The sequence below is a fragment of the Microcaecilia unicolor genome, chromosome 1, assembly GCF_901765095.1.
Source record: "Microcaecilia unicolor chromosome 1, aMicUni1.1, whole genome shotgun sequence".
Taxonomy (NCBI): domain Eukaryota; kingdom Metazoa; phylum Chordata; class Amphibia; order Gymnophiona; family Siphonopidae; genus Microcaecilia; species Microcaecilia unicolor.
The window spans coordinates 59,512,415-59,538,493 of NC_044031.1; the positions used below are offsets into that span (position 1 = coordinate 59,512,415).

Here is a 26,079-nt window from a genome sequence, read left to right on the forward strand (position 1 = left end):
CCATGTTTGAGCTCCATTTGTAGAATGTGGTCCTTAGGGGGTACTTCTACAACAGAGTGTCTAGAATTAGGTGTGCAGAGGGTTCATGGTAGGAGCCTACTGTATTCTATAAAGAAAAGTAGGCACTTACTTTCTTTTCTAGAACAATAGCATAACCAGGTATCAACAGGCGCTCACACTACTGCCAACTTTAGAGCTGATGTATAAGCTCCTAACTATGGTAGATATTTGCATAACTTAATTTTCTGTAAGTTATACGCATAAGTGGGAGCACTGCCCATGTCCCTCCCATGCTCTTCCCCTGTGCATGTTCCCCCTTGCAAATAAGTGCTATGTAAGTTGGAAGGGGGGGGGGGGGGTAGTTATCAAAATGTGATAAAAGCTGAGCTTTTACTGCAACTTGATTTACCTTACAACTCATCAACATTGCTGACTCCCATGACAAAATAATAATACAAGACAATCAGTAGGGGCTGTTAGTACCATTTTGGAGGAAGGCGCTGATAAAGGCAGGAGCGACTAGGGATTGCTCCTGCCCTAAGACCTACTGGACAACCAATAATTTGCACCAGGAGGGTCAGAGTAGGGGTTCTTTTGGGGAGTGGGCCTTTTGATTGGGGTCTGGGGTCTTGAGCAGGAGGAAGGAATGTTGATCAGAAGTTGAGGGTCTTGACTGGGAGGTGCTGATCAGAGGGTGGGGTGCTGATTGGGAAGTCAGATGCTCATTGGGTGCCTGACAGCACTGATGGCTCCTTTAAGATGCATCCCAGAAGCATCAGGCCACAGCTTGGCAGCCCGATGTTTCCAGGTGGTAAATTAGTTTACCAGCTATACTGCAGCTTGCGGTGTACCTCTCATGAATATACTGTCCCTCGCAAATATGTTTGGTGTAAGTTTGAGTGGGGGGGGGGGGGGGATCTATCAAGGTGTGGTAAAAAGTAGAGCTATACCAAATACGAATAATGAGCATTCAGCTTTAGCACAACAAATAATAAAAGAAGCAATACGAAACTTTATGGCATGCTTTGTTCTGTAAGTGATGGATTTGCAGCAAACAGATTATGGAGGTTAGGATCTGCCTGTGCTTTGGAAGAAATGCATTTGACCAAATGAGCCCTAAACTGACATTTTAGATGCAGTGGCAATTCCCCATGGTGGATAATTTATAGTCACCATGCACAGAAATGGTGCAACCATGTTCTTCAGACCACTATCCATCTTTTCTAAAGTACTGCCATAGCAGGGCTACTGTGGACCTTACATTTTGAAAGTTGAGTTAATATTAACGCCTTTGTGTCCTGAGCTAGCAAAACATCAGCAACAAAAAGTGGAGTCAGAGACAGTGGTTCATGAAAATAAATATGTGTTCACGCAAAAGTAAGTAAACAAACAAAAACAAAGATTGAAAATCAGTAGGATTTCGCATGGTAGAACCTTGGATTATTCATGGTAGAGCCTTGGATTATTCATATTAGAATTTAAAGCACTATTCGGACAAATACGAATAATGTATTAGAGGCACTATTCAGAGCTAGATCGAATTGAATATGAATATTCAGTACGGCCATAGTAAAAAGTAAGCTTTTACCACACCTTGATTTACTATGGGCTGTAGTTTGACAAGACAACCTGCATTAGTGCCCTTTAAGTCAAGTTAAGGGGCAAATAATGCAGGTTATTGCCCTAACACAGCTTGATAACTTTCCCCTTTAAGCGGGTATTTGCAGAATAGTGCTTAGGCAGCAGGTTGGCATATAAATGCGCACATACACACATACAGGCTAGTATTCTAAACATTTAGGGGCCCTTTTACTATGCCACGTGAAGGGGCATAATTGAATGGTGGCGGCAAAATAGATAGCCGGTGATCTATTTTGGTGGCGGCGCAACAGCTGGCCGTAACTGTATTATCGAAAAAGATGGCTGACCATCTTTTCTTTCGATAATACGGTTTGGCCCGGCCAAATGCCAGTGTTCGCCGGGTTTGAGATGGCCGGTTTTGTTTTTCAGCAATAATGGAAAAAAATGCCGGCGATCTCAAACCCAGCGAAATCCAAGGCATTTGGTCGTGGGAGGAGCCAGCATTTGTAATGCACTGGTCCCCCTGACATGCCAGAACACCAACCGGGCACCCTAGGGGGCACTTCTAAAAATGTTTTTAAAATACACAAATAACTCCCAGGTCCATAGCTCCCTTACCTTGGGTGCTGAGCCCCCCCTCCCAAATCCCCCCCCCCAAACCCACTCCCCACAACTCTACACCATTACCATAGCCCTTATGGGTGAAGGGAGGCACCTACATGTGGGTACAGTGGGTTGGGGGGGTTGGAGGGCTCACCACTTACCACCACAAGTGTAACAGGTAGGGGGGATGGGCCTGGGTCCGCCTGCCTGAAGTCCACTGCAACCAACAAAAACTGTTCCAGGGACCTGCATACTGCTGTCAGGGAGCTGGGTATGACATTTGAGGCTGGCATACAGGCTGGCAAAAAAGGTTTTTATTTTTATTTTTTTAGCATGGGGGGGGGGGCTGGTGACCACTGGGGGAGTATGGGGAGGTCATCCCCCATTCCCTCCAGTGGTCATCTGGTGAGTTGGGGCACCTTTTTGAGGCTTGGTCGTGAAAATAAAAGGACTAAGTAAACCTGGCAAAATACTGATTAATGCCGCTTTTTTTTTCCATTATCCGCAAAAGCCAGCCATCTGGTATCCACGCCCATGCCCGCCCATGTCCCACCTTTGCTACACCACCGACACGCCCTCTTGAACTTTCACCGGCTCGGCGACGGGAAAGCAGCGAAGGTGTAAAAAAAGCACCCTTCGATTATAAGGATTTAGCCGTTTTTGAGAGATCGCTGGCCATCTCCCGATTTATGTCGGAAGATGCCCGGCGATCACTTTCAAAAATAAGCCTGATAGCCAACTATGCGCACCCAATGCATGCCAATTTGGAGTTACCACCCACTACCGTGTGGCCCTTGCGGTAATTTCATTTTTGATGCACATCCGCTATGCACACCGGAAAATAATTTTTATTTTCTGGCGTGCGGCAGAAACCAGGTGGTAATCATCATTCTACACTTGTAGACAATTAGTGCACGGTTAGCGCATGAGAGTGCACGGTTAGCGCATGAGACCTTACCGCTAAGTCGATGGCTAGCGGTAAGGTCTCAGCCCCAAAATGGACGAGTGCCAATTTTTATTTTACCCGCACGTCCATCATTTTCAGCAAAAATTTTTAAAATGTCTTTTTTACAGGCGGGCTGAAAAATGGATCTGCGCGCTCCCAAAACACACGTCTATACTAGTGCAGCCCATTTTTCGGTGCGCCTTAGTAAAAGGACCCCTTACTCATGTAAAATGTATGCAAATGTTAGTGACTAATTTTTCGAATTGCCCCACATTTAACTGGATATTGTCACATCATCGTTAATGATACGTTGAAACCTTCTGCTCAGTGTGCTGCTGCGGCTAAGAAAGCAAATAGAATGTTAGGTATTATTAGGAAAGGAATGGAAAACAAAAATGAGTGGTTATACACATATCATCTCTATTTTTATGTTTTTTTGCTTAACTAATGTATTGCCTACCACCAATGTAGCATACCCTCTTGGCATTGACTGTGTGAGCTATAGAAATGAATATCATATAACCACCCCGCCCCCTATCTTCTGTTAAGCCAGGTATCACTTAGGAGCACTGTCAAAATGAACGCTGACGGTATTACCTTTTTTTTTTTTTTTAAAAGCTCATGTTATTTATGGATATAGCCTGACTACTTAGAACTTGAGCTGTTATTTTTGGACATCATTTTTTATTCAATATTTATTATTATTTTTTTTGTATTTGTACCCTGCACTTTCCCACTCATGGCAGGCTCAATGTGGCTTACATGGGGCAATGGAGGGTTAAGTGACTTGCCCAGAGTCACAAGGAGCTGCCTGTGCCTGAAGTGGGAATTGAACTCAGTTCCTCAGGACCAAAGTCCACCACCCTAACCACTAGGCCACTCCTCCACTAGCAATATGCCATCTAGAAGCCTGCCCTTGCAGCCGCGCAGGCTTCTGTTTCTGTGCGTCTGACGTCCTGCACAGAAACAGAAGCCTGCGCGGCTGCAAGGGCAGGCTTCTACATGGAATGTTGCTAGTGGAATAGCAACATTAACATTCCATGTAGAATCTCAAATAGTAGCAACATTCCAGCTAGAATCTCCAATAGTAGCAACATTCCATGTAATTACCGTTTTACTGCAACAGTGTTGACATTTCTCTATCCCCCAAAATAACACGCGCTGAGGTAGAAGCTAAGTTCTGTTACTATAGTTCATCTTTGTTATGCTAAAATGACCATTCTTTGTAAGGTTTATATATCTGCACTTCTAACTCTCGGCATAGATATGAAATATCATTTTGTGCTGTTATCCACGCATCATACAGCGACATATGCTGAATCAACAATTTTAATAAATTTATTATTTTATTATGTTAATACAACTGATCTCTGTTTAACCTAAAATTGATCATTTTTATACGGATTATATATATATATATATATATATTTTTTTTTTACAGAGCTCTACAATAGAATAGTTTTTATTTTAGACAATTTATATTTATGTTTTTTTATTATAACTCATGTTTCTATTTTAATATTACAGTTCTGATTAATATTTTCATGCATGTTTAATACAGACTCCTGACGTAGGTGCTGTGCGCCGAAACACGGCCCGTGTCGGGTCAACATTGAAAAATTGACATTTATAAATAATGAACTGTGTGCCATTTCTGAGGGCTCCTGGTACCTTTGTTGTATTTTGGACTTTATTTTGTACTTTGGACCCTCTCTGTACTGCTACTTAGATTATAACTGGCCATCAATGGTTTATTTTTTAGTTCTTATTTGTATCTTATTTGTGCTACTTTGCTCTTACTTGATATTTTGTTTATGATATTGTAAACCTTGCCTGTTTTATTTATTGTAAGACACATTGAATTTGAGTATGTTCAGGATAATGTGGGGGTATAAATTTCAAAATAAATAAATAAATGTGTTCCCTTTGTAAATAGGAAATACATGCATAATTTTTAAACGCATCAAACCATGCCTATAACCTTCCCATCTATGAATTTTGGTATTCTGGTCAGCTACAGATAGCAGTTTCTGAAATTTTTATATACATATGTAGATGTTTTTTTTTTAATATTTTATTTATCGTTTTTATACATAGTAAACAAGTATAAACTTGTAAAGAAAAATCCACTATTACAATTAAATATAAAGATATTATTCATAACACAAATCAAATATTATAGCTTCATTTAAAGTCCACAACAAGAGTCCAAGATTCCTAAATAGGAGAAAACAGGTAATAAACTTTATAAATCAAATTTTGAGATACAGACGAGTTTCTATTCAACTTTACTTAACTAGGAGCTCTCTTAGATGTTAAAAAAGATAACAATTGGTCAGGATCAAAATAAACATATTTCACGGCTTGATAGGAGATTAAACATTTGCAAGCATATTTAAAGTAAAAAGTTGCGCCAAGTTGAAGTGTCTCTTGTCTCATCTGTAAAAGCTTTTGTCGTCGCATTTGCGTTTCCCTCGCTAGATCTGGAAAAACACGAGTTTGCAAACCACGAAAGGTTTTTTTCTTTATTCTGAAAAAACTTCTTTAAAATCCAGATCTTGTCCGAAGGTAACATAGTAGTTCATGTTATCTGTTCTGAATCCGACATTTCAAGAAGGGCAGAAACATCCAATGGTTGCGTATTCTGAATATTATTCCTTTGTAAAGGATCCAAACCCTTCACAGGTATATAAAAAAACCTGTGAAAAGGGTGGCATATCTTTATCTTCTATCTCTAGAATTTCTCTGAGGTAATTTTTTAGCATCTCCCGAGGGGAGATAAGTGGTTGTCGCGGAAAATTTATAAAACACAGATTATTAGATTTTGAAGTATTTTCCAGCATTTCTGATTTTCTCCTTAAATTAACCAAGTCTTTAAGCATTGTTGTTTGCTATGATTTCAACTCTAAAACATCCTTTTCCTGTTTAGCCAAATCTGCTTTAACTATGTTCACCTCATTCTCAATTTCTGTTACCTTCCCATCTAATATCACAACTTCATTTCTTATTTTCCTCATCTGGGGGCACAAAAACTTCCCCATTTCTGCAATCAACTGCCATAGATTGTCTAATGTCACTTCATCTGGTTTCTGAAAAAGTTTAGCAAATGCAATGCTCTCACTCTCTTCCTGTGAAACATGTTTCTCACCTTCCAATGTCCCTCGCAACTCCTCCTGTGTTTTTCCGGCAGTGTGAGATAACAGGGAAGAAGCTGACAAATCTCCCACGTTCTCCGTTAAGGCTAACACTGCCTCCCGTCCAGTTCCACCCTGTAACACTTCGGTATTCAGGGTAAAGGACGACGCCACCGGAGAACTACTTCTCACAGGCTGGGGAGGAGGGGCCCTTGCGTCGGGGCTCAAAGAAACTTCCAGTTCAAGGTTCAGCTCCTGGTCTCCTATTCCGGGCTGTTCCAGTGAACTGCTCACCGACGCTGCTGTTGAAACCTGAGCTCGTTGCAGATAAGATTCAATCAAGCCAGAAGATATCAAAGGTCTTTGCTGCTGGGCTGCAGTAGCAGCAGCTCTGCCCCTTCTCTTCAGCATTACAAGGTAATTAGAGAGTAACAGTAAAATCTGGAGGAGCTCTAAAACACATCTGTCTCAGTCAGCAGCCATCTTGGAACTTCCACTATATGTGTAGATGTTTTAAAACAAACTCCTAAGTAATCTTGTCTGAAAAAGTATGTGAACTCTTCATTCAATAATTGGTGGCACTCCCTTGAGCATACTTTCAACTAATGTTTCCTGCAACTGACTGCTGATAAGTCTTTCATATCACCTGTGAGAATTTTTTGCCTATTCTTCTACACAGAACTGTTTCATCTCTACAACACTTGAGGTCTACCTTTCATGAACAGGTTTCATAATGAAAAGAATTTTAATACCATATATGAAAATGAGTAGTTGATGTTCATCTGCCTGGACAGGGTTTTAAGACCATTTCTAGTTATTTTCTGCTCCATCCATCCACTGTCATACAGATGATTTACAAGTGGAAATAGTTTAAGACTATGGTGATTCTACCCTTGCAGTGGGTATCGTCATCATTGCATCCTGTAGTGCTGTAGGGGGTTCCTGGTGTATCACCTTTTGTGCCTATGAAATGAACTCTGACTAGACCAGGAACAATATTTTTAGGACAATACTGTCATGGTTTCCTGCATTTTTACACTGCCTGCCAGCTCACAGACACGTCTTTGGGTGTGACGTTGGTAACAAGACACATTTACACTGACATAAGTATAAGATAAGGCTTGTGGGCCTCCTTGGTTGGTGCCTGCACTTTGCAAGGAGTGTGACTGAATCAATTATGGACATCATTTTTCTCCAGGCCTGCATTTCATCTGCTGAACAGGAGGCATGCGTGATCTGATTGGGCCAAAACAGTCATCTGAGGATAATGAGAAGAATGATGGTACCAGACTTAGTGAAGAACAAAAGGGAAGAGTTTTGGCATGGGACCAGAGCAGATGCGCTGCTGATAGCTTTGGAGAGATACAATCGCTCTGTGCCATCTAAGTACTTAGCCTCTCTGTATAACAACATTACAGAGAAGTAAAAGCTGATAATTATGGCTTCTAACCTTGTGCTAGAATAGCCACCAATGCTGGCTGAGGTCTATTACTGTTATTTCTCTACTAACCAGATGTTTACTGGTACGCTCGCTGTGTAAAAAGCTAGAGCCAAAGGAGAGAATACGGCCTTTCATCTAATGCACTTTAGTTAAAAGGGTTCAATATTTCCAAATCCTTATTATTTGACTTTTTATTCCAGATTCAGGTACATTCATTAGATTGATATGTCTATTATCAAAAGATAAAATTCATATTATCTAAGTTAAAGTAAATAAGCTATCAATCAGAATGCTGGGGAAAAACATGTGATAAGATATCAGTGGGTTTGCTTCATTCATCCTAGAAAGGGCACTGACTATAGAAATGAATTTAGAAGCTGTATTCATGTTTTGGAGTCTAAAACTACTGTACGTCCATATGGCAAGGGGGACTGGTCTGGGTGTGTTTTGGGCAGGACCAGGGAAAAGCCAAAAGATGGATATCCAGCTCCAATTGCAGAAGGGGAAGGGATTCCATATTCCAAAAGATGGACTTCCACATTTAGATCTGGTACTTGGCACTTCCAGGCAGCGGCATATCCATTTAAGGTTTGTGTGTTGCATATGCATCCCTTGTCAGACAATTGATGTGCATTCTCCCTCCAACCCTCTGCACAGTGTCTATCTTCTCTCACTTCCTATCCCAGCCCCACAAAGCCCCACCCCACCCCCTGCCTGTGCCTTAAAATTACCTCCACTCGCTGCCGCTGCCCATATGTAGACTGGAGTGGAGGTGATTTTAAGGGATACGTGGAGGAGAGATGCTCCCCCTGTTAAAAATTCCTGGGTATGCCACTGCTTACAGGTTACAGAAAGGTGCTCCAACTGAGCAGTTCTTCACTGAATGGAGTAAGGGAAATCACAATAGATATTTTCCTGCCACCGGAGGGCTCACAATTAAAAAAAAGTATAAAAGGTTGCACTTGAGCCAGAAACCTCTGGATTTCTGCACTTGTTTTCAGCATGTAGTTCTAACCCATAGGCTACTCCTTCAAGAGAGATCTATGTGGTAATTTTGATGTGCGTCCCCTATGTGCACCAGAAAATAATTTTTATTTTCTGGCGCACAGCGCTACCGGGCAATAAAAAGCATTTGATGTGCGTAGACCAATACCACCTGGTTAACGTGTGAGACCTTACCACTAAGTCAATGAGTGGTGGTAAGGTCTCAGACCCAAAATAGATGTGTGTCAATTTTCATTTTGCCGCATGCCTATTTTTGGTCAAAATTAAAAAAGACATTTTTACAGGTGCGCTAAAAATGGATCTGCGTGTGTCCAAAACCTGCGCCTACACAACCGCAGGCCATTTTTCAGTGCACCTTAGTAAAAGGACCCCTTAGGCACCTTTTTTAGACTCTGGGGGTAAATGTCCAATACAGCATAAAATCATATTTGAAATGCCAGAATACTGTGAATAGAAAACAAGTGATATACTATATGCTATTTATCTCTGATTATCCATAAATACATATCTATTTTTGAGTAACGTCTGCACACTGTATTGCTGATAAATGAGTTTTCATAAACAAAACTTCACTTGGTAACACGCATTAATGCATACTATCTTGCGATATCATGTGTTGCATGTGATCATTTATAAAGTTGCAAACAAAACACAAAAATGACAGCAAATGAAACAGAAACTATGATGAGATTTAAAAAAGTTATACACATAGGAAAAATATTAGAGAATTCATCTAGATGCCATATTGACCAAGTAATGGCAAAAGAAAAACAAAGGCTCTGTTGCTTTGTCAACCCATTAAACTTTATGGCATGCTTTGTTCTGTAAGTGATGGATTTGCAGCAAACCGATTATGATTTGGAAGAGATGCAGTTGACTAAATGAGCCCTAAACGGACACTTTAGATGCAGTGGCAATTCCCCATGGTAGATAATTTATAGTCAACATGCACAAAAATGGTGCAACCATACTATTCAGACTGCTGGTCATCTTTTCTACAGTACTTTCATAGCAGGGCTACTGTGGACCTTACATTTTGAAAGTTGAGTTAATATTAAAGCCTTTTGTGACCTAAACTAGCAAAACAAATGCTAAGTTTACATCAGCAACAAAAAGTGATGAATCAGAGACAGTGGTTCATCAAAATAACTATGTGTTCACGCAAAAGTAAGTAAACAAAAATAAAGAATGTAAAAATGGTACAGCATCGGCTTCTGAATTCAAATTACTTGCCAATATACCCTGTTTCCCCGAAAGTAAGACATCCCCCGAAAATAAGACCTAGTAGAGGTTTTCCTGAATTGGTAGATATAAGGCCTCCCCCAAAAGTAAGACCTAGCAAATTTTTGTTTGAAAGCAGGGCCGCCGAGAGCCGGACAAGGCCGCCCCCGGGCCGCACCCCCACCCAAGGTCACCGGGCTCCCCCTCCACCCACCCTCCGTCACTCCCGGAACTAACCTTAAACGCCTCCTTTCACCTTTGCAGCAAGCAGCAGCAGGGCAGACCTCTCCTTACTTCCGTGCCCCGCCCTCGCGGACGTTACGTCAGGTGAGGGTGGGACACGGAAGGAAGGTGAAAGGAGGCATTTAAGGTTAGTTCCGGGAGCGATGGAGGGCTGGCGGGCCTACCCCGATCCAACCCCGATGTTTCCCCGAAAAATAAGACAGCCCCTGAAAATAAGACCTAGCACATTTTGGGGGGCAAAAATTAATATAAGACAGTGTCTTATTTTCGGGAAAACACGATACTAAGTCTGTGTCCACCTCAGGGTAAAGAACTTCACTTTACAGTCAGTTTGTTTGTTATACCTTTGAAGCCTTATTCTATAACAGCTGTTTTCAAACCTGAATTAGGGGATTTCTACATAGTTAGATTTTTGGGATATCCAGAATGAATTTGTACAAGACTTTAGAACCATAGACAGTGCATGCAAATCTTATCTATGCATATTCATAGTGGATATTCTGAAAAACCTTATTGGCTGATATTCCCCCAGGCCAGATTTGGAAACCACTATTCCACAAGACATCTGCATATAAGACAGGTAATAAGTGAACATCAACAATTAAAGTTTGCTATAATATTCATGTGCATACAGCCACCATGGTTATATCAATTGCATGTATCTTTGAAAAAAAATAATGTATATGATAGAAAATTCTGAAAGACTACCAGTATGCTATGCGGCAGAGGCCAAAAAAGCAAACGGGATGCTAGGAATTGTTAGGAAAGAGATGGAAAATAAAACCAAGAATATTATAATGCCTCTGTATTGCTCCATGGTGTGACCTCACCTTGAGTATTGCGTTCAATCCTGGTTGCCATGTTTCAAACAAGATAATTACCTAAATATGTGCCAATTAGCAAGCCTTGAATTAGCCTTATTGCTCTTTAGTTCCTCTAAATAACAGTACAAGCTAATTCTAATGATAGAGCTGCCAATGTTTCATCCCTTCAGATTATTACGGTACTTACAAAATCATATGTAATTATAAAATATCTATTTGACAAGTATAAATCTAAACTTACATACATAGACATGAACTTGCATGTGTAAGGGATGTTGAACAAAAGTATGAAAGATGAGGAGTGGAAGGCTCCATAATTACAACTAGCTGTTTCAACACTAAAATCTCCTGGGACATGAGAAAAGAATGTGGCCCACATCAGCCAAAGGCACGGCTCCAGAAAGTCTGGCAAGAAGGGGGAGCGATAAGGGAACACAGATGCAGCATATGTTCTGCTTTAAATTAAGGATTTATGGTATGGCACAGTCTGCACGTGATATCAGAAGAAGATTATTCATAAAACAGTATATAAGGAGGGTGGAACAAAGAAGTAATAAGCATTTTGATTTGCCTTAAGCATTCTGATTTCTCTTGTACATAGCTTGTTTATATTGCTTATAAAAGAAATGCTTCCTAAATACCCAATTGATGGTATTCAGTTTGTAAACTAAAAAAGTGAATAAACTTTTTATATTAAATAGGAAATTCGTCTGGCCTTTTCTACAAAAGTGGCGACCGCGGCAGGACAGAAGATTTATGCCGCACACGGAAAAGAGAAGGCGAGACGAATGACAAATTAAGTGTTTGTTGTTAACGAAGTTTTTTACAGGAGAGAGCAAGCGTTGTTTAAGCCTGATTTCTGTGTACTACTGATTTGGGAGTGATCAACCTACTGACGTGGACATACGGGCGGCGACTCTTGGGCTTGCTAAAAAGAAATAAGAAGACGCATGAGTAAGCTTACATTGTGGACTTATCAGTGGTATATTTGTTTAGTTTTGTAGTTTTCTTTTTTGTATATTTTCTTTGTTTAAGTGCATTAGTATATTTTTGTAGGTTGTGGCTTTATAGGAGAAATTTTAATAGTCAGAATAAAATGGAAGGGAAAGGGGCAGAGAAGAAAGAAACTCCTGTATTTACTTTGTATTTAGATTTAGATAGTTCAAAAAAATGCACTCCTTTGCAGCATGTCATAGAATTATTCCCGTTAGAAAAAAAACAGATTGAAAAAATACATGAGAAATGGGTCAAATATGATGCAAACTGGTCTCAGTATGGATCGTTTGATCGTCCAAAATTATTATCTCTCCTGACATACATACAAGAAAATAAGAAAAAGAAGAAAAGCTTAGAGAAGCATCTTATTATTTGGAATTTATTTTCAGTTGCGTCTGATTTATTTCATGCAAATGTAGAAAAAATACAGCAAGAACAGGAAAAGCAGCCTTTGGTTCAGCCTGAAGGTTGAGGAATGTCATCTGGTTTTGATTTCTCGGGTGTCTGGCTTAGGTTAGAAAGGTCAGGAAGAACTGAAACTTGTTTTGTTCCTTTTAAAAGATTGTTTTAGATTAGATTTAAATAAGTTTGATTTTGTCTTATAAGGTGATCTCTGTTTATTTTAAAATATGTGTTATTCTGTTTAATTAATAAGTTCTAGTTCTCTATGTGGAATGTCTTTGCAATTTAACTTTGTTTGACCCTTTTTTAAGTGAGATTCCTGCAGTGTTAAGAGATCAGCTGGTTTGAATTAGTCACAGTCCTAGCTAGTTCTGTGTGTAGGGCTAATAGGTGAAAGAGGTGATTTAAAATCTTTAATAACATCTGAACAATATGATTTGTCAACATAATTTGAGGCTGAGGGACGGCTAAAGGTAATCCTGTTCAAATTGACACCAAGGCCAATATTTAAGGGAAAACATGTAGCTGCAGAGCTTGTGAGAATGGATAAAATCAAATGTGGGGAGTTATTAAAAACCTGTTGGAAGTTAAACATCTCCCCTTCCCCCGTGACAAGGGAGGACCTACATCACTTGAGGATGTACAGAATGAGGCATATCGGTGGACTAGGATGCCGCAAGGCTTTACTGATAGTCCATCGGTATTCTCAAAACAACTAATGATGGATTTAAAGGATTTCAGGAGTCAATTGCCTGACACGGTGTCATTGTTTGTCTATGTAGATGATATTCTACTGTCTGCTGAGACTGAAGCAGAATGCCTAGAATGGACTAGAAAATTATTTTTGTTATTAGGAGAGTTAGGATATAAATGTAACAAGGAAAAATGTGTTATAGCTCAGTCTACTGTCACCTTTTTAGGACAAAATGTTTCAGCAGCACATAAGGTCATTATACCGGAAGTTATATCTATTTTAAATGAGACTCCGGTACCGCAAACAGTTACCCAGTTACGTGCTGTTTTGGGAATGTTAAATTACTGCAGACAATGGATACCAAATTATACACAAAAAGTAATGAGACTTTATAAACATTTGAAACTGCCCGCAGCCACACCAAAGAATACACTAATTGTGTTGGAAGAGCAGGATAAAATAGTGCTGGCTAAGATTGTGAGGGATCTGTTATCCCCAGGACCCTTAGCAGTAATAGATATCCAATCACCTGTGCATTTGTGGGTAAAAGACATGGGAAACAGTTGGGCAGCTATGATTAATCAAAATAATGAAGTAAATACACCAGTAGCTTTTTTGTCAGGCTCTTTTAATCATGTGGAAAAGGGAATGAAAGAAATACCAAAGTTATTGACAGCTATTGTGGCAGCAGTAGGCAAATGGAGAGCACAAATGCCTTTTGTTCCTATTGTAATACATACCAACCACACGATTAAAACGCTGTTGAGCCCTAGCCAAACAGCATTGACAGCCACTAGATTTGGAAAATATCAAGCAGTACTTTTAGGACAAGATATAAGAATAATACCATTAACTAAAGAACAGAGAAATAAGATAGATCTGTTTTTTCCTGTCGATCAAGAGGGTGAGATCGATACTATAGAAATCCCTACATTTCACTGTCTTACTTTTGAACCCTTGTCTGATGGGTTAATATGGTTTACAGATGGAGCTTGTGAAAGGACTGTTGCAGGCTTTGCCTGCGTGCAGGTAGATGAGAATCTAAGAAAGATAATGCAAGTACAATATAAAACCCCTCCTGACCATACTGCACAGCATGCTGAACTTTTGGCTGTTATTACAGCCTTACAACAAACTGATATGACTCAAAATGTCACTATATATACTGATAGTGGTTACGTTGCAAGTTCACTACAGTATCATATATTAAAATGGCAGCGTAGGGGGATGATAACCAGTGCAGGTAAAAATTTACAACATTACACATATTGGAAATTGCTGTTTGAAATTTTGGCAAGAAGGGAACAAGAAGGTAGAAAAACTGCAGTTGTGTGGACCCCGGCCCACACTGAAAGGCCAACCTTTGAGGCACTAGGTAATGCAATGGCTGATGCAGCAGCAACGGAGGTGGTTAAGCAAAGTGAAAAGATTTTGTATAATACTAGACAGACACAGGAAGGGCCACTTACAAATGTAGATAAGATTGAAATGTGGCAGCCAGAGGGACAGGAAAGTGAAAAATGATTGAAGAAGGGATGTATGAAGTTGGGAAGTGAATGGTTTAATACAGAAGAAGGATTGCCTTGCATGCCAATGAGTCAGGTGATTAAGGTATTGACTGGGTGGCATGCAACCATGCATTGGAATAAGGAAACAATGAAACAACAATTTGAGCAAAGATTTTGGACTTTGAAAATTGATAACTTGATTCAACAGGTTGTGCAAAATTGCATGGTATGCAATATTAACATACCTAAACGAGGTCCTAAAATATCACCTGGGACACTTCCAATACCAGAAGGCCCAGCAAAAGAATGGTATATTGATTTCACTGATATGATTGTTCCAGTGCAGGGAAAAAGATATTTGTTAGTTTGGGTGGATGCTTTTTCAAGGTGGATAGAAGCATTTCCATGTAAAAGGGAGACAGCACATGAGGTGGTACAATGCCTGGTAACTCATATTATGCCAAGACATGGGTGTCCGTCTAGAATAATTTCTGATAACGGGACACATTTTAATAACAGTGTTTTGAAAGAAATGGAAACGATTATGGGTTTAACACACAGAAAAGTATCAGTGTATCGCCCCACCTCCAATGGGTTGGTGGAGCGCTACAATGGCATTTTAAAAACAAAATTGAGAGTCTTATTAAAATCTCTCAATAAAGAAATGGTGGGAAAATTATATACATGGCTTGATGTATTGCCATTAGCATTAATGACAATACGGGCCCAACCAAATGGGCGTACAAAATTGTCCCCATTCCAAATTCAGACAGGACGTCATTTCTTCCCGATGCAGACAGCAAGTACTGATAATACAGCTCAGTACAGGCAAAAGCTACAACCTATGTTGAACCTGACGAGTGATATGATCCGAACAAATGTAGCATCACAGGCAGGGACTACTAATGATGTTTGTGCTTTTAAAGTAGGTGATTTAGTACTACGAAAGAACTTTACACATAAAACATGGAAGGATCCTGTGTATGTAGGACCTTTTGCTATCACGGCCCTTACTCAGACCGCTGCCCGTCTGGAAGGTCATACTTCCTGGATACATTTATCAGATATTCGACGAATCAATAATACTGAAGTGGACAAGGAATAGACAGACAACATGTCCATGTCCCTGAACATATTGATATTGCGTTGTTGTTGCTGTTTAGTTTTCCAATAGGATGGACAATGAATACGTATGAGAACAGGCTTGTAACGGCAGCAAAAATGTTGAATTTAATTGACTGTATTACATGCGCACACTGACTGACATCATCCTTGTCCTTGCCAGCTATGATATATAGGACTACAATGATAAAATCATGTCTGTTATCCCAATAATACCTGTGTAAGGGATGATGGAAACTTCATTGGACAAATGAGACTATTTATAAGCAAGCCTTGCTTACGGACAAGTATCCACAGACATCATTTTGGTGTCTGATTAATAGTATGACAACTGAAAACATTCCCCTGATAAAGTGCAATTACACGCACAATGTTGTAACAGGTAATTGGTCTATAGGAAAAAGTACAGTGATTGTAAATGTCACAGCCACCAGAGAAAAGTGTGGCAATAAAACAAGCTGCAATAAGACTTTAACTCAATGATATGTAACAACTGATTCAATGAATGTTAATAACCTTGGAATATGCTTTTAATTTGTGTAATTTTTAATGCCACATCAGTAGGCATTATCCTTATAATTGTTCTTATATGAAAAGTAAGAATGACAGTGTACTTCCCTTTGATGAAACTCACTGTCTGTATTCAAAAGAAATATAAATTTTGTACCCTAGTACAATTGAATCTGTTTAATGCTGTGTAACATGTGTATTAGCATGTTTGCAAAGATGTGCCAGGATGCTTTTAATGACAATGGTAACTGAAATCAAGAATGAATAGAACTTTAATATGTCAGCAGAAATATTGAAAGATGTATGATAAAGATGATGAAAAGACAGAGCTTGCAGGCACAGCATATCATAAATAACAAGGGGGAGGAGATTTAGAAGGGAGGTAAAAAGAAACAGACTGGAGCTGAAACAGATGTGTGAGGCCTGAAACAATCAGTCCTCAAAGGGAGGATTTGTTGAACAAAAGTATGAAAGATGAGGAGTGGAAGGCTCCATGATTACAACTAGCTGTTTCAACACTAAAATCTCCTGGGACATGAGAAAAGAATGTGGCCCACATCAGCCAAAGGCACGGCTCCAGAAAGTCTGGCAAGAAGGGGGAGCGATAAGGGAACACAGATGCAGCATATGTTCTGCTTTAAATTAAGGATTTATGGTATGGCACAGTCTGCACGTGATATCAGGAGAAGATTATTCATAAAACAGTATATAAGGAGGGTGGAACAAAGAAGTAATAAGCATTTTGATTTGCCTTAAGCATTCTGATTTCTCTTGTACATAGCTTGTTTATATTGCTTATAAAAGAAATGCTTCCTAAATACCCAATTGATGGTATTCAGTTTGTAAACTAAAAAAGTGAATAAACTTTTTATATTAAATAGGAAATTCGTCTGGCCTTTTCTACAGGGAGCTCACAGATTAAGTCAGTGAGCGATAACAGCTGTGGTTAAGAGCCATGCTGTTTTATGGTTAGGGAGTGGGGAGGGGAAACAAAGGGAGGGTATGGTAAAAGGATGGTTGGTTGGCAGGGAGGTGACATGGCTGACAGGGATTGGAGATGCATGGTTGCTGAGGAGTTGTGGGAGAAAATTGAGGGAACATTTGGCAGTTAGTATATTTATTTTGGGAGGGTGGCGATGAATGGAAGCGGGTTGGGAGGTGAGGTGGTTCCCCTCCTTACCTGGGAGTTGTGGTGGTCGGGTTGCATTTGTGGTATTTTCGGTGGTAAGTTTCTGTCTGGTGGGGTCCTTTTGCATGGTGGGGTGCTAATGGGGCTTTTGGCTCTTTCTGGCACCAGTACAGGAGCTTGGAACTACATTTTGTGGTGGGCCTTATTTCTGCCTGAAGGGATTTATGGTCCAGTGTTGGTTTGGGTTTTTTTCTTTGGGGCAGGAGGCTCCTTCTGTGGGGGGGGGGGGGGGGGGGGGGGGGGAGGCTTTTGCTGCATCACGGGAAGGCCATCTTTGGGGTTTGTGGGCTGTGCCTGTGCTGTGTATTGGGCTGGTTGTGGAGCGTTGCAGCTTCCCGCTGGGTCCTAGTGTCTGACGCCGTTTACCACTAAGTCATATTGCCCAACGTTTTTTCTGTGGTGCAGCTTATTTGGTGTGCTGGGTTCTATTTGGGGGGGGGGGGGGGTTGGGGTTGCCTGCTGTTGGGGTGGTGTGTTTGGGTGACTGGGTGTGTGCGTGCAGGGGGTTTCTTGGTGTTTCAATGGCTCCTCAACGAGGGGTTGGGTTGGGGGAAAGGGCATTGGGGGGTTCTGCTCAAGCATCAGGAGAAGTAGGGGTTGCCAAAGCTGCTAACAGGACTGTGAGGGGTTCAGTTAAGACAGCAGGTGCGAGAGTGGCCTCAGCCAGTGTTTTGGGTAATCGGATGTCTGCTCCCAAGAAGAGGACTGGTTCTGTGGGTTTGGCTGGAGGGCTTGTGCAGTGCAGGGGTGCGGATGCAGGGGCCTTTCATCCTTCTGCTGATGTTCCTCCTGGTATTTTGGAGGTTCCTGTGATGGATGCTCCAGGCACATCCAGTTTTGCTGTACCTATGGGGGCATCTGGTGAGTTGTCTGGGGTTTCGTCTGCTGTTGGGGTAGCGGAGGTTGGAGGGGGATGGATGCTGTGCGTGTGGGTCACTTGGGGGGGGGGGGTGCTCTCACAGCGTTCGTTGGGCAAGTGCTTGTGGGATAGGAAGTTTATATGCCATTTGTGACATGTTATGCAGCATTTGGATTTGAGGAAGCACCAGCAAAGGGGGCTAGGGGAGGATCAGTTATCAGTTTGAGAGTCATCGGATTCCTGGGATTCCTCTGTGTCTTCCTTGTCATCCTCCTTTTCTGAGGATGTTTTGCCTGGTTTGTCTCAGGGAGTGGGTGTCTTGCCTGGTAGGTCTCGCAAGGGCAAAGCTGGTATGGGTCAGCTTGCTGGGCCAGGTGTGGCTCCTGTTTTGGCTGGTGTGGGTCAGCTTGCTGGGCCAGGTGTGGCACCTGTTTCACGCCGGGGTCATACCTTGTGTGCAATTGCACCCTTGGATTGTCAAATTTCCTTAAAACTGTGATAGAAAATATTGTGTGGGAAATATATGGATCTTCTCTTTTAGTTGATGCAGGAACAGGACGGGGGTGATAAGAAATGGGAGGCATCTAAGACCAGAGGATAAATTTAAAAGGGAGTGGGTTCCTATGACTATTTTTAATTGGATGCTGGCTTTCAATGTTTATGCTAGTGTGTTGGGTGAAGTTTGGCCTGCTCGTCCTCACCTGTTGAGATAAGCTGATTTGATTTTGCATGCTTATCAGATGTAAGGCGGGTGGGATTGGCTTAATTATGATGATCAGTTTCACCATGGATTGGCCAAGGACCACTCTGATCACTGAGGTTATCCTGATATGGATCTTTGGGTTGTCAAAATGACCTCTGCCAGGGTGGGCTCCTTTCGTCCAGGCCTCCCTTCGGGATATGGTGTATCAGGACCTGTGTTGGGGTTGGGGGCATTCTTTCTTTCGGTCCCCGGTGGGAGTGCAGCCAGAGTTAATTTTTGCTTACAGTTCAAAGATAGGCAGTGTGAGTGTCCTCAGTGTCACTACTGACATCATTGCAGCCACTGTGGGGGCTCACACCCAGCATTTTGGTGCTTCAGCATGGGGGTAGGAGGCCATAGGCAGCTTGGATGGGGAGGTTCTCCGGCCGGGGGGGGGGGGGGGGAGTGTTTAGTCAAGACACCTCTGCCCATTAAGTTCCCTGTATTACACTCTTGGATGCTCAATTGCTGCAGGAGGGTTTTTATTCAGGTTTTGTTATTCCTTTTGTGGGCCCTGTCTCATGCTTGCCGGACTGCACCATCAGTACATCAACTTTGTGCGGTGGTGTCTGAGAAGCTGGCAAAAGAGCGGGCTTTAGGCTGTATTGGTGGCCATTTTTGGTCCCTCCTTTAGAGAAGTTAGTGCTCTCCCCACTGGGTATTGTGCCGAAGAAAGAGCCTGGGAAGTTTTGTTTGATTCATAACTTGTCTTATTCACCTGGTAGGAGTGTGAATATCCTCCCGGTAGGAGTGTGAATTCTTTCATAAATCCTGAACTTTGTTCGGTGCAATACTCCTCTTTGGCCAGGCAGTGGATGTAGTGCATCGGCTGGGCCCCGGGCTTTGATGGCAAAAGCTGACATTGAGTTTACATTCCGACTTTTGCTTGTCCATCTGGATTCTTTTCATTTCTTGGATTTTCATTTTGAGGGTTCCTTTTGCTTTGATAAATGTATGCTGATTGGCTGTTCCATTTCCTGTGCGTATTTTGAGACTGGTAGTTCAGCGGCTGTCAGGATATGATTCCATCATTCATTATCTTGATGATTTTTTCTTTGGTGGTCCAGCTGGGAGTCCCCAGTGTCTAGCTTTGATGAGAGCTATTTCAGGTGGTGGCTAAGGAATTGGATGTTCCTCTTGCAGCGTAAAAAAAAGAAGACCTACTGAGCAGTGGTGTAGGAATGGGGGGGGTGGGAGGGGCGGTCCGCCCCGGGTGCACGCGCTCGGGGTGTGCCGGTCCCGCTGGTTCCCTGCTCTCTCTGCCCCTGAACAGGTTACTTCCTGTTCCGGGGCAGAGAGAGCAGGGAACCAGCGGGGCCGACGCAGCTCCGAGTGACGTGCACTCGGGGCGGATCGGCCCTCCCGCAGGTAAGAATGCGGTTGGGGGGGGGGGGTTGTGGTCCGGGGGGGGGGGGGGGGGGTGCGCCGCAGAGGGGGGGGGGGGTCACGCCTAATTAATTTTTTTTGCTATCTTCCATTTCAAGGAATCTTCCTCCTGATTATTGCGCTTGACTATGTGGACATTCCTACATATTCTGGGCCCAGAAGAGGGCAGTTGAGTCCTGATGGGAGCAAACCTCGGGCTGGTGGAGCAAGGAATTTGAATCCGCTTGCTGGGGATTTGTGGCATGTTGTGGGACCAACTGCTGCCTACTCTTCTTCAAGTGCACCGTTTTTTCTCTCCTGGATTGATTTTGGTTCATTTGGGAGGCAATGATTTATGTTGGGTGAAGGATGTCGATTTGACAGATGAAGTGAGGACTTATTTTCTGGCTGCCCATTTGGTATGGTCATTTATTATCCCTCATCTGGTTTGGTGGGAAGCGAGGAACATGGTCACCATTGAGCACCTGCATTAGCATGTGAATTCTGAAGTTGCCCGGTTTGTGGTTGGGTTGTTTTTGACCCATGAGTTGCTTATGACAGATTGCCCAGGACTCTTTCATCCTGATTGGATCCATTTGTCATAGACTGGGCAGGACATTTTCTTGAGCACTGTTCAAGATATTTTGGAAGCTACTTTAGGTGGCAGATGGGCCCGAAGTTTGGGTAGACAGTTGGTGGAATTAGGGGTGATTGTGATATTGTTGAGGAGGCATTTTGAAAGTGGGAATTGATATAAGAATGAATATGCTTCATCATGTGTGGCATCGCCACAAGTATTTGTGGGTCCTGTGTCACCACAGACTTGTGGGAGGTGGGGATGTGTATGTTCTGTCCTCTGACAGCCTTACACTGGTTTATAGTGTAATCCTAAAATGTGTTTAATGCCTTTACAGTTATTCTCACTTCTAAGGATTTTTACTGCTGCAGTCCTCACTGCAAAGACATATGAGCAATGCATTGTGTGTAATGTAGTCTCACATGTAATGCAGTCATCCTTGCCTGTCTGTTTCTAGTGGTCTATTCTGCAAAGACCTCCACTCTTTCTCAGCCAAGCTTGGCTCTTTTGTCTACCTGCTATCATTTCCTGGTCATTCTTACTATTGCTGTCCTGAGAGGTCAGTTGGGTATGACCTTTCCCTCCAATCGCGGGCTGCCCTCTGGGACCACCCGTACTACGTGATGACAGGCTCAGTCCCTATTGGTCCTTTTCCTCCTCCACCTGGATAGCCGGCTAAGTACCATTTAACAATCCAGGTGCCATTCCTGGCCAGTTAAATGGTTTTGAATATCGGGGGGGGGGGGGGGGGGGGTGTCTTTTATTTTCCTGAGTTACCTTGTATTTATACATAATTCTTAACCACATATGGTTGTTTCACTTGATTGTAAATAAATAGCCTTTTAAAAAATTATAATTGGTCTGTTGCATTGCTTGTCAGTTCCTGGAGCAATAGAACTTGGACTCATATAATTTGTGGGATGGGGTTTTAGAAATCATGGTAACAACTACCATTATACAATTTACCCTTTCCACTCTTATAGTGCATACAAAAAGGCATTATCCTTTAGCTAGCTCCACTTTCAAGCGGAACTGGAATATCTCATTTTGCCAGGAGAACGTTAACATTTATTGTATGATTGTGGCAGGGTATATTTGAGCCAAAACAATTGTACTTTCTTTTTCCTATGTGTATATTAGACAGTGAAATTGATTTCAGTATATCTGATAATTATTATACTTACAAGTAAATGCTGGATTCATTTCCTCCAATATCAGGCGACTGGAGTTTCTGCACAAGAATAATGATTATTCCAATAAAGAGCACAAAATTGATCTGAAAGAGAGAGAGAGAGAAAGAAAGAAAGAAATGTGTTTCTCCCCAAGGCTTTTGAATTCATCCTTGTACACTTGGCACCTGTTAAATATAAATACGGCACTCTAAAATGCACCTTATAATGAATAATGCCTTCAAGTACGAAGAGATTTCTAAAACAAGAGTAAAAAGTAAGGATCTACCACCTCAGATTTTCTAAATTCAGTGTAAAAAATGTATTACCACTTATAAAACGGACAATTGTTTAATTAGTATCTGCAAACACTGGACATAATGTAGAGATGTTCCAATGTTTATGTAAACTCTTCACTTCTACTGTATTTTAAAAAACACATCAAGTACTGATCTTCGACAATTTCATCCCGTTATGCTGCAACAACAAACCTCTGAGGGGTCATTTTACTAAGGTGCACTGAAAAATGGCATACTAGTTCTGTTTGATTTCATAGACATGAGACGCTGCTCTGAGCTTTTCTGCTCGACATTGTTTCGAGTATGATTTAGCGCTACAATATCAGTAAAGAGATATGAAACTCTGCCTTGAGCTTTTCCGTTTGACATTGTTCTGAGTATAATTCAGCGCTATAATACTAGCAAAAAGATATTCATATTCCTGTGATATTTGGATAGAATTAGTAACCAGCATATGGTGAAAAGACTCCTGACGCAGGCCTGAACGGCCGAAACACAGCTGTGTCGAGTCCCTTTCTCCCTACCATTTTATGGCTAATAAAGTATATTTTTTTTAATTTTTACAATCAGAGTGTCGTCTTTTTTATGTATTTATATTTTCAAATACATATTTTATGATTATTTTTAGATTTTGATGTTTTTCTACATATTTTTTATTTTTATTTTTTGTTTTTCTTTCTGTTAGTCATCTTCACTGTTTTGTTTTCTTATGCGGTAGTATAGACATGTGTTTTGGGTGCGCGCAGAATCATTTTTCAATGCGCCTGCAAAAAATGCCTTTTTAAAATTTTTGCTGAAAATGGACCTATGGCAAAATGAAAATTGCCGTTCATCCATTTTGGGTCTGAGATCTTACTGCCAGCCATTGACCTAGCAATAAGGTTTCATGTGGTAACCGGGCGGTAATGACCTACATGCGCCAAATGCCACTTGGCGCGCACAATAGGTGCATCCAAAAATATTTTTTTCGGATGTGCGAAGCGGACGTGCACCAAAAATGAAATTACCACAAAGCCACACAGTAGCTGGGCGGTAACCCCATTTTGGTGCACGTTGGGCACGTATAGACACTTACGTGGCTTAGTAAAAGGGCACCTTATTATACAAAGCTTGTTTGTATAACCTCTGTATCACTTTCCCAGGATATTCTCCTTTGCTCAACTTCTTAAGATTGTCTTTTATATTCTTTTTCTGTAGAACACAGCCTCCTATACCTCAAAAACTGATAGAAGGGAACACTTGAAAGTGTTTTAAGATTCAGTACAGGTGCTTCAAGAATAGTAAAATGTCTGCATAAACATTGGAAGGTTCTTACATTACTTCTGGTGTTTGCATATAAACAGCTGAGAACTGGATTCAGCAGAGGCTGAAATATTAAACATAAATTAAATCCATCTGAACTGCAGGATAAGAAAAGTGATATGGTTAATCAAAAGGAATCTGATTTACCCAGAAGGCACTTTAAATGCTAAATGTGTAATACATGCGAGATTACTCTACAAGTCACATGAGTCATTAATCCGAATAACCAGTGGCAATGGGCCTGATATTAAAAGTGATTTAAGCAATCAGGAGAGGCTCCTGCTCACTTACATTGCCAGTGTCCAACTAACCATCAATATTCTGTGGCACTAAATCTCTGACTGCCCATAAAATAAAATGGGGCAGGGGCAGAACAAGAGCCAGCAGTTATTTGGGTGCTGGAAATATTCAGTGCTGGCACCTGCATAGCTAAGCAGGCAAATTTAGGACAGCTCAAAAGCTGTCCTAATATGGGCCACTTAGCTATGTGGGTCCTGGCGCTGAATATTGCCAGCACCTGCATTTTTTTAAAGAGACCGTGATCCTCCTCCCAGCCCATGCAATACAGAAGCCCCCCACCTCCCAGAATATCATCCTCATCCCCCTCCCCCCATGGTCTAGGCTGGCCCCAGAGGCCTACCTTTCCTCCCTTCTGGTTGTGGCAGGCATTTTCTATAGCCAGCTCCTGCCCCCAATGCCCTACTGGACAACCAGGGAGGAAAGGTAGGCTTGAGTGCCCTACCTAGACCATGGGGAGGTGGGGGGGGGGGGCATCTACATGATGTGGGCTGACGGGAGAAAGGAGAGAAAGAAGAGGTCTTTTGTGAGGGGCCATGAGGGGGATCGTGGGCACTAACAAAAAAAAAACAAAAAAAGTTATACAGACCCAGGCCAATATTCAGCCTGTCTTATGTGGGCCCTGGTTGAATATCGGTCTGGACTCACATAAGCTCCAGCGGGCACTGCGAGACAATTTATCCCCGGTTATTCAGTGCCTGTGCCCACAAATAGCCCAAATTTTGTTGTGACAGCACTTAAACAAACCACTGACTGCCACTGGCTGAATAATGGTTGGAATATGTTCTTTTCTACTCTTAAATCTAGACCTGCTTTTTATTTGCCTTGGATGAGAGCATTGGTGAATGTGTTCTTATTTTAGTTTGTCTGTGTGACTGGATTTCCTTTTCTATTATGAGACAGAGTTCCTTTCTCACCTTTAAATTTGTTTTTATGTAACTGCCTAGACCAATGCTGTAGATTGTGTGGTACAGAAAAATTTAACAAACCACAAACACCAGGACAACCTACTGTATGCCACAGAATATGTGGTTTATTCCATCACTTGTCCCTGTGATAAAGTCTTTGTGGGACAGATGTCCGAAATGTTTAGGATTCGCACTAATTAACATTGGAGCAGCCTAACGAGAAAATGGATGGAGGCTGTTACAGTTTTCCATTGCATTGAGCAGGCTGCATGTTTGAAGCACTATACTGTTTTGTAATTAACCATGGGGCTAATTTTCAAAGTACTTAGACTTACAAAGTTCCATAAGTTACTGTGTTGCTCATTTCAAAGCACTTAGGGGCACTTTTACAGAGTGGTAGTAAGCCCAAAGCAGACTTACCGTTTGCTCTTCCGGGACTACCGCTGGTCCAATGCGGCCGCCAGCGTTAGCCCTGCCGTGAGCACACACCATTTTCAGGAAAAAAGAAAAAACCCCGGAAATGGCTTGCACAGTGCTAACTCGGCGATAATATGGCATCATTGCTCGCTTCCTGGTTACTGCTGGGTTAGCACCGGAGTCCGTATTGTCACCTCAATAGGTGGCAGTAAGGGCTTCCCACCTCACGGCCATGCAGTAAGAGTTATCCAAGTGTGTGGCCATTTTTTTTCAACTTTTACCAGCTGCGGAAAAAATGGCCATGACATGCTGGAAAAATGGTCCCTGCCACTAGTGCAGAGCTCTTTTTCCTGCAACTTGGTAAAAGGACCCCTTAGACTTACAAAGTTCCATAGTAACCTATGGAACTTTTGTAGAAGTATACTGTCACTTGCTCTCAGTGAAATACAGGCCAATGGCTCAGGTTAAGAGCTAGGCCTCTTAAAATCAAAAATCATTTCTGACACAAAATACATTTCACTGCAGCTCAAGCTGAAGTGAGTTCCCAGAGAGCTGGCAAGGGAGGGGGCATTTGCTCTTGTCAACAATCCTGGAACTGGCACCTGCGAGAAGTCATGAGCAAGATGTTTTGGCTAATGCAAGTTTGTAGAGGGTCAGGTGCAAGTAGAGGGAGGGGGAGCTGAGGAGGGCAAAATGACCTGTGAAGTCATTGCTTCGCAGATGTT

General features: G+C 41.8%; 1 protein-coding gene across 1 annotated transcript in view; it reads right to left on the reverse strand.

The window, feature by feature from the left end:
• ADCYAP1R1 (ADCYAP receptor type I) overlaps positions 1 to 26,079 on the reverse strand; it is a 273,281-nt gene that overhangs the window by 54,658 nt on the left and 192,544 nt on the right. Inside the window, exon 11 of the mRNA XM_030189904.1 lies at positions 22,147 to 22,238. Within this exon, the coding sequence (XP_030045764.1) occupies positions 22,147 to 22,238 (92 nt within the window). The remainder of the gene's footprint in view (positions 1 to 22,146; positions 22,239 to 26,079) is intronic.